General features: G+C 38.9%; 1 protein-coding gene across 1 annotated transcript in view; it reads right to left on the bottom strand.

Moving 5' to 3' along the window:
- plppr1 (phospholipid phosphatase related 1) overlaps positions 1–15,436 on the bottom strand; it is a 40,571-nt gene that overhangs the window by 13,358 nt on the left and 11,777 nt on the right. The window contains exon 2 of the mRNA XM_085358069.1: positions 12,150–12,338. Coding sequence (XP_085214195.1) covers positions 12,150–12,338 — 189 coding nt within the window. The remainder of the gene's footprint in view (positions 1–12,149; positions 12,339–15,436) is intronic.

Below are 15,436 nucleotides of genomic sequence, written 5' to 3' on the forward strand. Positions count from 1 at the left end.
AACCAAGGAAGTCTAGATTACGTTTACTTTTTAAAAAACTTTTTTTTAATAAAGTATATGAATATGAGCTATTAAAAACCCAGTGCAACTTTTTTTTAATAGAACACGCATCACAGGGTGCCATGTGCAAACATGAATCATTTTCCAAAACAAAAGACACAAAATACAGCAGAGCAGTGCACCATGCCTGTATGTGTTGTATTGGTTCAGCAGGGATAATATTAAATGAGAAAGGTTTGTTTACACAAGAATAAATATTTGAAAGCAATACAGATTGCCTGAAAGTTGTACTGCATAATATTCTGTTATACTGGGGCTTAAAATTTGTGTTTTAACCCATAAATAAATACCTTTACTCTATAAATAAATGCAGAAAACTGACGCATTAAAATGCAGGAAATTAAATGTCTGACTATCAAAAAAGTAGAACCCTCCAGAACCCGCACTTAACGTTTTAACAAAACTCACACCCAGCGAACACACAGAAGGAAATGGGGAAACATTAACTTTTGGCATCCTGTTATGGAGCAGAGAAACATTTTTATCCAGTCTGGCCCGTGTACATAAACCACTGTGCCTTAATGCAGCCTTTCTTCAGGTCCATTATAGTTTGGACATTTCATCAGGTCTAATGGAAAAACTGCTGCTGGACACACAAAATGGATCTCGTTGCCAGTCGCCTTGGGTGATAAAGACTGCTTCAAATAAATGTGTGTGTTTATCAGAGACAGTGTGTGCATACACTTAGTGCATATGTGTGCACCCATGTGGTTTTGGCCTTTGATGTGTGTTTGTTTGGGGCCTTAGGACAGGTGAATTTTCCTCCATCCCTCATGAATGCTTTCTCATCATCATGTTCTTGTAAACGCAACTCCAGTCCATCTCTTTCTGTGTGGCAGTTAGCAGCGAGAGCAGCTCGTGTTTTGATGTCAGGAAATACAAAGTAAAAATTTTTTTAAAAGGAATAAATGAGCACTGAAAGCACTCACATAAAAATCAGTATGAACCTTCTAAATCTATGCACTTGATTCAGTCCTGTCTGCAACTGCCAGCATGACTAAAGGTGGATTCATATTTTCAAATAACCATTTGTGTCACAGGATGGGAGGCATAGTGCATAGCGAAACAAGGATCAAATGCATCATGGCAGAAAAATCAATCTCCTGATGTCTAATGATCCAAAAATGTCTATCTTTGCAGACAGAGTGACCAAAACAAGCTTTTGCAAGCTTTAAAAACTGTAAAAGGAAGACAACTTGTAACAGTCAGACTAGCAGCAGTTGCAGTGAACCAAAATACATTTTGCATTAAATAAAAGGTAGCTGGCATAATTAATTATTAAGCCTAACTGGCTTAATTTGAATTTATTTTTAAAGAGCCTCCTTTTTTAAAGTACCAATAATACAAATTAAAAGTCAACCAATGTTTAAAATTTATGACTGAAGTTTGTATATATAGTCAACAAAAATAGAGCCAAAACCTATGCTACAATTGGAAAGTAGCAATAAAAGCAGCAATGCTTTTTAATAAGGTTCTTATTATAAGGATGCAATGTATTATTAATACATTGTTAAATTCAATTAGGCCTACATGTTTTTATACTATTTTATATTCTGTTATTGCAATGTTTTACAAAAAATTTCTAAATATATTTTTAATGCACTTTTTAATGCAATGCTAACTGATTAATTGGGGCATGCTCCCAATGAGACAATGGATGATGTCCTTGTGGATCTCCTCCCAGATCTGGACCGGGCTCCTGGACTGAGCTCCTGGAGAGTCTAAGGTGCAACGTGGCAGCACTGGGATGTTCTGAAACATAACGTCCCCGAGGTGTTCTGCTGGATTTAGGTCAGGCGAGCATGACGGCCAGTCAGTGGTATGGAACTGCCTTCATAATGTCGCCCCTGTTCTCATCTGTGGAAAGCACAGGGCATCGGTGGTTGACCTGGTATTCTATGGCAAATGCCAATTGGACTCCACAGTGCTGGGCAGTGAGCACAGGGCCAACTTAAGGATATTATGCCCTCAAGTCACCCTTGTGAAGTCTGTTTCTGATTGTTTGGCCAGAGATTTTCACACCAGTGGACTGCTGGATTTCATTTTGTAGCTGGCATCTTTATCCTGTTCCTCATTGCACAAGGGAGTAGATACCAGTCCTGCCCAGGAGTTAAGCACCTTCTAAGGCTCTAGGTTTCCTAGAGTAACTGCCCGTCTCCTGGAATCTCCTCTATGCTCTTGAGAGTGTTGAGAGACACAGTAAACCTTGTAATGGCTTGTATTGATGTGCCATCCTAGAGGAGTTGGACAACCTGTGCAACCTCTGTACTGTCTCTAGACAACCTCTACCACATGCTACCAGTAGTGACATTGACCCAAGTGTTCCTTTAATTTTTTGAGCAGTATGCATGTGAGTGTGTGTGTGCATATGAGAGAGTCAAACTGTAATGGCCAAGTGAAAGAAATGATCCATCAGCCAACAAGGTGAAATGCCTCATGTCATTATGTAGCAGCAAAAGACAGAATGACCTGATGAAAGCTTAAAGTGACTAATCTGCTGGGTTACTACCACCACCTTCTCCAGACCCAGACAGAAGATTTATAACAAAAAAAAGGTGCAGACCAATTTCTTTGACCTGTCTGAGACTCAAAAAGAAAAAAAAAAGCAGTTTTAAAGGTAAAGTCAATGTGTTTGTCCCCAGTCAAAAAGAAATTACAGTCAGAACAAACACAGATAATTACCGGTATAGCAATTAAATTACAATCACATTACAGGATTTTATGTTTTATGGGTATTTTTCCTTTAGCAAGTAGGTCCCATGTGATGTCAATGGGTATATAAGCTTCAAAGGACATACATGCAGCTGATAATGTTCTTTCTTCTTAAAGTCCTTTGTTTTGACATTTAGCTTGAGAAGCTGCTGATAATTAAGCCAATCACTGATGTGTCATCTGCAATCGTAACTTCTAATCTGGATCTGTGTGATAATGTGAATATTGGGAGGATAGGAGGAAGATCAGGACATAGTCACAGGGGCAATCCTCACCACTTTGTGTTGGCTTGAGAGCAAGTTCACAATCCTCCTGCAGAGGTTAAGTCCAAGGCCTTTAAGTGTTGATTCTTTAGGGAATTATGGTAATGCATGCTGTGCTCAAATATATACGATTTATTGGCACATCACTGAGAGTGTTATGACGTGTTGTGGGTGAAGCATCATCAGTGAAGCTATACCTCTTGGCAAATGTATCAGGTCCAGATTGGGTGACAAAATGTCAGGAATAAAATACTTCATCTGCATCTCAAATTGATTTTCCTATGATAGATGGAGAACAGGGTGGCAGTCATTTAAGCATATTACCTTACTCTTTCTTGGAACACACACAATGACTGATGATTTAAAACAGGAGGGGACAACAGGCAGGGAGAGAAAGAAAAGACTCCTGTGAGCTGCATCCTCTGATGGGGATACTGCTGGGTCTGGCTGCTTTACAGGTGTTGACATGCTGGAAAAAACTTTGTGCGTCATCCTCTTTAATGATCAGAGTGCCAGCCTTAACGTTTTTGGAAGGCCTCTTAGGGAGAGTGGCGTTCTGACTCTCAAAATGGGCAGAAAACTTATGTACCTCATCGTGGAGCAAGACGGTGACATTGGCTGTGCACCTGGGCTTACCTACAAAGTGTAAAGTGCTCCTTCCACATGCTCTCAGAGTTGTTACTGCTGAGCCGTGTCTGTACCTTGTCTCTCTAATTCCGCTTGGCTGCCCTCATAGTGCAACATAGGTCATATCGGGAACTTTTGAATTCTCCTTGTTTTCAAAGGCAAATACAGCATTTTAGGGTGATGCAGCATTGCTGTTCGTTCACTGTTTCTAGGTAGGTTCTAGTTACATGTTCATCCTGAGCACCAAGTTTCCTGTACACCTGAGTGTCTCTTTGTATATGTTGATGTTAATGTTAGAGGCACTGGTGTCCAGAGATGGGCAGTAACGCGTTACGCGTTACTGTAATCTGATTACTTTTTTCAAGTAACGAGTAAAGTAAGGGATTACTATCGCAAAAACAGTAATTAGATTACCGTTAGTTTCCCGTAGGAATGCTGCATTACTGCGTTACTAAAACCGTGATTTTTTGCGAGGACAGTGACGTAAGCGAGTGTGCCGTTAGTGACAACAGCTGTGTGCAGATCAACAATGGATCACATATCGAGTGCGGGAGAGAGTATGAGCGTGCAGCGTTTAAAGCGTGGAAGTACTGACCTTACTTTGAGTTTGATTCCATAAAAAGTGACAAAAACATTAGTGTCCGTTGTGCGTGGGAAGAAAACTTCTTTTTACAGCGAAAAAAAACCCCCTAAACTTCCGAGCAAGCACCGAGTGCGCTACGACGTAATGGGAAATTCACAGAGAAACTCGCGGATTCTTCAACTGACCGCGGCACACCTGCACCAGGGTAAACCTCCGCCTACCGTAGTCCTGCTTTACAGGTGAAAATAGAGCAACAGGACCGCTGAGTCTTTGACTTTATTTATTTTCTGCTGTGTTTTACTTGCATCTATTTGAAAGAGTGAGTGAAAACACAAAAAATATTTTATTTTATGTGCTGGAATGTGTAGAAAATAGGTTTAAATGTTAAACTAATTTCTTCCAGTCAGAGAATGTTGCATATAATTAAATTTTTACTTGATGCATAAAGTTAAAAAATTAAAACTGATAAAACAAGTTAAAAAAAGAGACTTTTCCATTTGATTACATTTTGTATGATGGATTATGTAGAAAAAGTAGAATTGGGCTGAAAGATCTATCGCTTTATCACCTATTCAGGTTGTAAATCGTGTTTTTAAAAAGTAACTAAGTAACTAAGTAATTAATTACTTTGGAAAATAAGTAATCAGTAAAGTAACGGGATTACTTTTTTGGGGAAGTATTCAGTAATTAGTTACTGATTACTTTTTTCAAGTAACTTGACCAACACTGCTGGTGTCCCATCAAGTTCCTGTCTGCTTGCACCCATCCTTTAAATGAATTGGGTGGCTGTAGTTGGGTCTTCGTAAACAGCCTTAACTGTGCTTGTCTACGGAGCACGTAATCTGTAAGGAGCAAGTATTTTGAAAGCATTAGTGTCCCATTAACAAAGACTTGAGATTATAGGCCAGTAGCTTTTTTCAGGTTGTAGGCAACGCTCTGACAGAATACATCAGTCGTGCGACTGATGGCCCTGCTTTCACCGCTGTGAGATTTGTTAGCATGTGCTTTGTGTGGAAACAGAGCTTGCATTAGCAAAAAAGCACACTTCTCTTATTATCATAACAGATACATTTCCTCTTATAAACCACCTTGGCCAACAGCTGTTTTTAGACTAGACCACTTTAATTTCTCATTAATGTTTTTATAACCCTCTGTAGATACTAAATGTTAACGCGTCGCATAGTTTTGTTTAATTCAGCTGAAAATGTTATTACTGTAAGTAACTTTTTAGAGATATATGACACTGTGAAGTCCACATATCTAAAATGAGGTACATGACGAATTGCTGGAGATTAAATAAAACAAAGTATTTATAATGAGCTGAACCATATAACACTGGTGAGATTTATGAGTTTATGTACAATTTTCCAATAATACAGTTTTACGTGCAGTGTGGTGTTCCCAAAGTGTTTTATGATCAAAAACCATCCAATGAGGCTTAATGAAAAGAATTCTGCAAAACAAATCAAGACTTATTGCCAGTTATCACAAACGCTTGATTACAGTTCTTTCTGCCAAGGTTGGCATCCACTTATTGTGTTTAGGTGTGCAATTATTTTTTCATGTAGGGCCAGGCAGGTTTGAACCCCTGTATTTATTACAGACTATTGGTCCTACTATCAGTGAACTGTATTAGACATTTGATAAATTGATAAATTAAATATTACTGACAAAAGTTTTATTAACAGATCATTTATGTGTATTTTATAAGGATTTCTAAGGACCTCATAACCTATTAACTTACACTTATTACAGTGACTTTAACCATTGCCACACAGGTGAACACTGGTTCAAATAACTTTTTTTAACTAGTATAGGATCAGTGTGTTTCCATGCAGGTTTTTTAAATGATTAGTTAATTTTATTTTGTTTCTGTTTTGTTTTTTTCTAAATGATGGCATTTACATTTTCTAGCAGCTAGCACTTGCCTTGAAGCATTTGTCTCACTAGAGTCTGTTTCATCGCTGAAAAGGTTAGGTACTACTGACTGATTGTGTTATTTCAACTCATGCAACCCCCCACTTTCCTTTATACAAATGTCAGTAAAAACTGACTGAAAATAGCCATCTCTATGTAACATGCCAGAAAACTGAGAAACAACTTGGCATTCAACTGACACAATGATGTTGGAGCAGAAAATGAAAAGGTTAAACAAGAGACATTAAAAAGAACATGCAAACCTTTCTGAGGGGGCTTTTTTTTTCAGTAAGTGACCTGACATGAGAGAAAAGAACAGACTTCCAGTTTGTGTATCCCAATAGCTTTGAGACATCAAAACTTGTAAAATCTGAAGTCTCTGAAATATCTGTGACATTAAAAATTATATCAAGCTGCTCAAATGTTTGAAAAAAAAGGGACACATAATAAATGACACTCCTAAAAGTTTAGTGTTAGGACCATCCTTCTTTATGCATCTGCATCTTAGTTTTTCCTTTTCCAGCTTCCACATTATAATGTGAGTACTAGCCTTTCTCTGAACCTAAATTACAACATTTTTCATAAGGAGAAAAAAAACTTAGTAATACGAGTGTAGTATTTACTGAGAAATAGAAATGTCTTTGGGTTATGCATTAAAGAGCAATTTTATTACAACTGAAACCAATGAGTCGATGGTAGAAACATGAAAAACATGTTCCTTTAGTTAATAAGGACAGAAAATGAAAACGGGGCAACGGCTATAACTAATGAGATTGTTCATTAGCAACTACTGGAACAATAAAGACTGTTAACTGTATAAAGTATTATTTGGCCTGTTCATATTGTTGGCAAACTGATGACCAAATAACATTGAGAAAATAAAAAAAAAATACAAATATCAGGGTGATGATTGGTATTTAAATGCTAAAAATGGGTCATTTTAGCCTGTCAGTAGGAGGAACATGGCAGCATCATAAAATACGATTTAATTTTTGTGAATCTAAAGATCTTAGATATTAATGCAATTGAATCAAAATGCATCATTTTAAACCAATGCTGGTGGATGCTTGGCAATATGGCAATGCCATAATATCGAATACTGATCAGAACCTCCAGGGGCCTGAGTTTGCCGGGTTTGGTTGCAGAAAAAGAAAGAAAAAAAAACCAAAAAAAAAAACCAGACACATAGTTTTGTGTAATAATGGAACAAAGTGTAAAATAAACACTTTGTTAAGTCAAAATAGAGCTTGTTTTGACTTAACTGTGTAACGATACAGTGACATAACTTTTCCCAACTGTGCACTTCCCTTCAACTCTTTAGAAGATACTCACGTCTTTAAGCTCATCAGCTTTGTTTACAGGAGCTTTGAGGAGCTGTTAGACCAATTAGCAGCTAATGAAACAAATACTTCTCTCATGATTCAATGCAGAAAATAAACAAAACTAAAACAGAATATGACTCCTGAAACACCAAATGAACGCTGATACTGCTTTGTGTCTTTGAGGATGTGTGAATAGGATACAGTTTGCATATTCATTTCAGAGGGTGATAATATGTAAAGATGTCGAGCTTAAGTCTTGCTACTCTGCCAAGAGGGGAAAAAGGGAAAAACAGAACAAAAAAAACAACAACAATCAATGCTGCTTTAAGCTTTAAATCTCTTCTTAATGAGCCCATCATTTTCAGTATTGCTACCAAGACACACAATTCAGGAAGTGGAATAAGCCACAAGGAGCTAAAATGGTGTGTGATAAAATGCACAGATGTTGCCCATTTTGGGAAACATTATCTTTTGTTTCTGTGGGATGTACACCTGGCAAAAGCAATATTTTATCATCTTGGCACTGAAAATGATAAAACGGGCTCTATTTTGCCTTATGCCATGGTTGAACGGGTTTATAGGCTGTTGCATGAACACAGCCCATCTAACCTTCACAGCATCCCATTGGTCCGGCCATGTGGAAAACTGCATAATTTACTGACTCTGTACTAATTGGCCCACGTCCCAGCCCTGCCATCATTAATTCTGACTGAATGCCCCTCTGTTTTATGACACATGGAGATGGAATGACACACAGTGTCAAGCACCTGACAAAGCACACTCAAAGGGCACAATTATAAGGTATGGGATGGCGTACCAATGGCTAAAGGCAATTTGTAAAAGAAAGGCCATATAGAGCATATTCCAAAGAGAAAGTCACAAAAAAGGGGGCAGAATAAAAAAAAAAAACAGTGGAAAGAAGTGGCAGGATTACAAAAAAGCTTTAACAGCTGACACGGCACTCTCTGAGGAGGGGATGGGACTAAGACTGAGTATTAAATTACGCAAACGATGCGTTAAACAACTGCTGGCCTTTTAGTCAGCTACTGTATATAGTAAATAACGCTTGCAAGTGGGTTCAGTGCAATTTACAAGTCAAGATAAAGGTTGAATGAATAAGTGACACTTGGAGAAAGGAAGAAAGATTTAATCTGCAGGTATGATGCGAAAATCATCCACTAACAAATGTTCCAGTGACAGAGTAGTGTTTATAAACAAAGGATAACAACAAAATAAATAATTATACTTATCTACTGACTGCATACCATGACCAAGTATACACACATGCACTCACTGACCTATTCATGAGGTACACCTCTTCAATGGCTCCTTATCGAAGATTCTAATTAACCAATCACATGACAGCAGGAAAAGCATTTGGGCATGCAGACATAGTCGAGATGACTTGCAACAGAATGGGGAAGAAAGGTCATTTAAGTGACTTTGAACATGGTTGTTGGTTGTAAGCGGTTTCTGAAGTACTTGGACCAGCCAATCTACTGGGATTTCCTCACCAAGCCATCTCTAGTGTCTACAGAGAATGGTCCAAACAACAAAAATATCCAGTGAGTGGCAGCTCTCTGGGAGGAAATGCCTCAGTGATGTCAGAAGCCAAAGGGGAATGACCAGACTGCTATCATACTTGAGGCAATTGTAACTTAAGTATGCACTTTTTACAATTCATGTATGCAAAAGAACATCTCTAAACAGACAAAACGCAGAACCTTGAAGCAGTTGTGCCACAGCAGCATAAGACCAGCATGAGTGTCATTTCTGTCAGCTAAGAACAGAGAGCTGAAGCTACAGTACAATACAGTAAAATAAAAGGTTAAAAAAACCTTGCATGGTTTGACGAGTCTCGCTTTCTGCTGCAACATTCAGATGGTTGGGTCTGAATGTGGCATAAACAACATGAACACATGGATGTATCCTGCCTTGTACCAAATGTTCAGGCTGCTGGTGGCCTTAATAATTGTTTGGGGATATTTTCTAGGCACACTTTGAGCATTCTTTAAATGATATAGGCTACCTCAATATTATTTCTGACCATGTCTAACCCTTTACGACCACACTGTACCCATCTTCTGATGGCTGCTTCCAGCAAGTTATTGTGTCATTTCACAAAGCCCAGATCATTCCAAACTGGTTTCTTAAAGACAACAATGAGTTCATTATACTCAAAAAGGCTCCATTATCACACGATCTCAATCCAATAGAGCACCTTTTGGATGTGATGGAACTTGAGATTCTTGAGAATCTTCAACCAGCTGCTGCTATCATGTCAATATGGACCAAAATCCCAGGTGAGTGTTTCCAGCACTCTATTGAATTGATCCCATGAAGAACTAAGGGAGCCCTAAAGGAAAAAGAAGGTCCAACCCAGTACTAGTAAGGTGTACCTAATGAAGTGGTCAGTGAGCACACCCACTTACTGAAGTAATCACTGCAGAAAGGTGAGTCAAAATTGCACACAGATGCACTCTTACCCCATGAAGTGTAAATAATAACATCTGTCACATTTCCTGGCCAATCAGAGCACCCTTCCAGATTTTAAACCAGCTTGTGTTATTGTATAAAGCATGTCAAATCTGCATGTGCACATATGTGTGTGAATGCAGAGAGGTGTGTTTCTCTCCGTTCTGCTGACACATCAAGAGACCAAACACCTACATGGAGGTAAATGCAAGCTATGGGATGTCTTTTATTTCCTCAATAAAAGTGACAATAATTCAGATTTTACTTCAGGAAACACGCTTGTGACAACAGTCGGTGTTCAAAGCCTCTATGCAAACACCTAAAGTAGAAGCGCATAAAAACAAGGGACCAAAGGAGGCAGCTGATCATAAATAAATGGGTGGTAGTGCATGTGTTAACCGACTGGTGTAACAATCACATCCATGATTAGATGCCTGTTAAAATAAAAACAAGGTTATGAGGGAAATGGACATGTGACACTACTGAAAAGGGTTTTCTATATTCATTTAGGGAGCAAAATTTAGATTACAATCAATGGAACATGTAGCATGTGAGCCAGCTTTTCAACCACTCAATAACTCGATTAGAACAGTAGATAAAATAATACCAAGTAAGTGCAAAAAAGCTGGGAAGTTGATGCTGATTGGACATTAAAGCTGATGATCCACGATCTTGTTTATGGTCTTTACAACAAGTCTGTCTTTTTGAACAAGAAAACCAGGGCACAAAAAAAAAAAAAGATAAATGAAAATTAATTGTCCTACAGAAAGAATAAGTGATTACACTACACTTCAGAATCACAGCAGCACATCAACCAGTCAAACCCACTGATCCTAATCTCAGTTCTGTACAATCTCCAGCACTGGTGAGATATTTTGATTTTGACAACAAACAAATGCTGGTAAAATAGCTGCTATCAGTGTATCCATAGTACATCTTCAAATACATATATACGTGGCCATTTGACCTTCAGACAGCAGCTACTCAAAAACCAAACGTTCTCTGTATTCTCAGACTAACTTTTTTTTCCTTCACATTGGAGAGAAAAAATACATTTTAATATCAAACAAGCAAATGCAAACACGCTTCAGGAAGTGTTCATAAAATATTTGACATGGGTTTAATAATGAGCTGACCAAAGGGCTCAGAGACAGATGGTGCCTGTTGTGAACGGGCTGAAATTAATAAGCATGGAGCAAAACTGACACCTGGTGGCTGAAACTCGCAACTCCTGTTTGAGGCATTTAAATCAGCAGTGCATGCACGGTATGAGCGTACAAGTCAGCTTGGAAATGACTGTTTTCAGAGAATGATTTCTTATCTTTGCAGCTGGAATTTTTTAAACACCAGAGTAGTAACACATGGCTTTGGTGCATCAGGACTGTGCCACCCTCAACAGATATGGCCAAATATGACTCATGGTATTGATTACACGTGTGTGCTTTACATCCTGTGACAAATTAGCCTAATATGCTAATAATGCCATTACTAGGCAATGGATTTTGCATAACATGTCCTTGTTAAAATGTCTGCAAACAAATAAAAGTCATGTCAGTGAATGTAATTCTTGCCTTCCATGAGATATGATATGAAGTTGTATTTCAACATGTACTTCTCCCTGTATAGCACAGCCTCACATTTCACTTTAGCAGGATGTTTTGTAGAGTATGATAAACAAGTCAAAGAGATTCTACAGACAGGAAATCAGGGACATACATATTATTAGCTGACCCATAAAAAGATATTGAAAGAGTACGGCCTGCAGGCATAAACTGCTTGCCGTGAAATCTTTCTTGCATATTTTTCCATATTTTACCAAAGATAGGTATGCAGCTGCTGTAGCGTACAGACAGAAGGCTGAATGGATGATATCTAATGATAGGTATATTATTTGCAAGTCAGTTTTACTTAAAAATGCTGCCACAAAACTGGGTCATGTCACGCAAAATTACAACTTTAAATTAGCCTGCATATACTAGGACACCTAGCAGAGTAATGATAATTGCATTTTTAAATTATTCACTCCTCAAAATAAATGGATGCGAAGGATTCGAAGCAAAGTCAAAGATGAGGAGACCCTGAATAAATGAACCCAAGCTGGATTTAACGACGGCTGTTTACGAGAAAATCGTAAAACAATTCGAGCAATCCACAGAGAAGACCTGGTTTTAAACACTGCTGTTTACTTACTATAGCCGTCGGAGCAGCGGCCACCACACAGTACAGGATGAGAGGAGGGACGAAGCTGGACTCCTCCGTGCCAGGGTACGGCTTCATCAGGTCAGCATCATTACAGAAGAAACCCTGCACGTGGACGCTGAACAGGTCCGTGCACTCCATGTAGTAGGCCAACAGGACCGTGCCGGACATGATGACGAGCTGGAAGAAGAACATGTTCGGAGGGAGTTGGAGAGGAAGAAGAGAAAAAAAAGAGAAGGAAGAGGGAAAGAAGGGAGATGTTAGTTGTGTATCCAGTTCACCGAAGGCTGTCCTGATTCAGATCCCAGGTGTTAAAAAAAAGTAGATGTCATCCAACGAATTGTATCTGAGTTGATTCCTGAACGTCGCTGTACTTGGTTACAATGTGTCTAACAGGTTTTAATACAAAACCACCACCTAAATCCTCTAAAATCCCATCTCTTTCCTTCTCTCTCTCTCTCTCTGTTTTTCCTCTGTCTCATGCTAACTCTGGTCGTGTACATACAGCCCCCTCCACCACCACCACTACTGGCACCACCATCACTTACCACCTCCCTTCCTCCCTCACCCCCACATCCTTTTATCCCACTATCATCTTTTGTCTCTGGCCTCCTTTCACCGTCTTTCTCTGCAGGCAATTTTTTTTTCATACATATAAATATATATAAATATAGAATCTTTCGTCAGTGATAATGAACCAACACAGAAATAGAAATTGCACCAAGCTGCACCGCAAGGCTTTTTAAAGCTGTTTACGAAAAAGCAGCCGCATTTGTGTCACTCACCCACTAATGTCCCAATAACACTGTCAATTTAGAAAATCGTCTGGGGTTAAATATCAAAGGAAAGCGATGACACATTTTCATTCTTTGACGCGATCAAAAATGAACAACAACGTCACGGGAAGCGGAAGGAATAGTGCATCAAAATCAGTCGAACAATGACAAAATACTATACTAAATGAAAAGAGTTGTTTAGTAAATCGGTAAATCAGTGGCACTGGTCTGCGCCTCACCTATGACTACAAATAAGCAAGTAAGAAGATGTTTTATTGATCAGAAGAAGAACTGATAAAGTAACAGAACATTACACAGACTGGCAAAAACTTTGTGTTGGTTCAAAACCTTCCAAATGTTTAAAGTTACGCAGAGAAAGTTTTGTGGGTTTTTTTTATTTTAAGTATTGGTATTATGATTGGTTCATATAAAACAGGCAAATGCTTGTAATTCTGCCATCCAACACTTGGTGTCGCTAAGTGACCACAGAGTCAGTAATCCTTCACACAGTTCTGCAATTCTACACTATAGCGTCACAGTAATCACAGTCTTTATGTTTGCAGGACATTTTAGAAGGCATAGTTATCATTAAAAAGGTCAGTCTGACCCAAAGTTAAACATATATTTAGTCACCTCTGGTAGAAATGTCTGCCTTCTCTTACAGATAATGGAACTAGGTGGTCCCGACTTCTGTGAAACAGTTTTTCATATGCAATTTGAGTACCAGGCGAATGGCATGTTGTTTCACTACATTCAAGGGAAGACAGACATTTCTATAGCAGATATCTTGAAAATAGGCAAGACAAAAACATTTATATTTGATTTGGGGTTGAACAGTTCCTTTAATTATCAATCATCTCTCCAAAACGTTGCAACAATGTTCAGCTTGGTGTTAGGGTTTATTATCTCGTTGATGAGACAATACAGCATCACTGACACTGACAGCTTAAGAAAGAGAAAAGTTTCTATGAAAGCTGGCTGCCTCATTATAGAGTCATCCTTTTGTTTGTGCTAAAGGCTACATTTCCCATAAATATCTGTTAAGCAGTTCAACAGCCAATCACCTGTTTAACCGCTGGTTAACAAGTCTTTACTCAGCCAACCACATGGCATAAAATTAATCTAACTCTCAAGATGATCTGCTGAAGCTCAAACTGAGCACCACAATGGCGAAGAAAGGTGACTTAAGTGACTTTGAACATGGCATGGGTGTTGGTGCTAAGTGGGCTGGTTTGAGTATTTTGGAAATTGTTGGCGCCAGAGGTCAGAGGTCAGAGTGCTTTAAGCTGATAAGAAGGCAACAGTAAGTTAAATATACACTTGTTAGTGTATATTGTTAGAACATATGTAGAAGAGCATGGCTGAATGCTACAGCAGCAGCAGACTTACACAGTTGCCACTCAATTTTTCCTAAAAACAGGAGACCAAGGCTACAAGTCACACGGGCTCTGGAAAAATGGACAACAGGAGACTGGACCACTGTTGTCTGGACTGATGAGCCAAAGCTCAAATCATCTCAGGTTAGTTTAGTGAACATAGCAGTAGGGCTGCACGATTAATCGTTAGAAAATCGCGATCTCGATTCATACTTATGTGCGATCTCATTTCCAAATGACAACGATTTAAAAAAAAAAAAAAAAAAAAAAGACGACGACGACTGTACCGCATTTTGATCCGGGACGTAATCTGCATGAAAACAAGCGCTCACTCTTCCTGCTCAACATATGACAAGGGCGGAGCCTTATACCACGTGATACAGAAGCTGGCTGCTAAAATTAGCAGGGAAAAAAACAACGGAGAGCACGTCAGGGATGACAAGAAAGTGACAGGAGAAAATCTGTCCCGGTCAACCACCCAAACATCAATAACGTGAACCTTATACAGCGCTTCCCTATACCCATCGAACTCCCGCAGGCACAAAGAAATTACGGAGGCTACACAGTGCCGTCCCGCAACTATTTTTCTATTGTGGCACTACCTGCTCTATACACGCAGTGTCGAGCAACGGTGGAGACCGAATTTCAAGCAGTACAACATTTTGCGGCAACAACAAAACGTGAGACATTTGTTGTTTTTATGTTTATTTATTGTTTTTATGTTCAGTCTCAACTGTTACGAAGTTGATGTGCAGTTAATAAGTGCAATAAATATTTATACTGGAAAAGAAAATCGTGAGAGAATCGTGATCTCAATTCTAAGCCAAAAAATCGTGATTCTCATTTTATGCAAAATCGTGCAGCCCTACATAGCAGTGTACTCAAATGACCTCCATAGTCTTCAGATCCCAATCTGATAAAGCACCTTTCAGATGTTGTGGAACGGGAGACTGACAAACGTGCAGCCCTCAAATCTGCAGCAACTGTGTGATGTTATCACGTCAATGAGGACCGAAACCTGTGAGGAATGTTTCCAGCACCTTATGGAATCTATTCCATGAAGAATGGTAGGTACCCAGTACTGGAGTAAAGTGAGAGATTGCAATGTTTGCACACCTTTTCTGTG

This window comes from Diplotaxodon limnothrissa, linkage group LG7 (assembly GCF_057381915.1).
Source record: "Diplotaxodon limnothrissa isolate DT_005_m linkage group LG7, D_limnothrissa_male_GT1.1, whole genome shotgun sequence".
NCBI lineage: Eukaryota > Metazoa > Chordata > Actinopteri > Cichliformes > Cichlidae > Diplotaxodon > Diplotaxodon limnothrissa.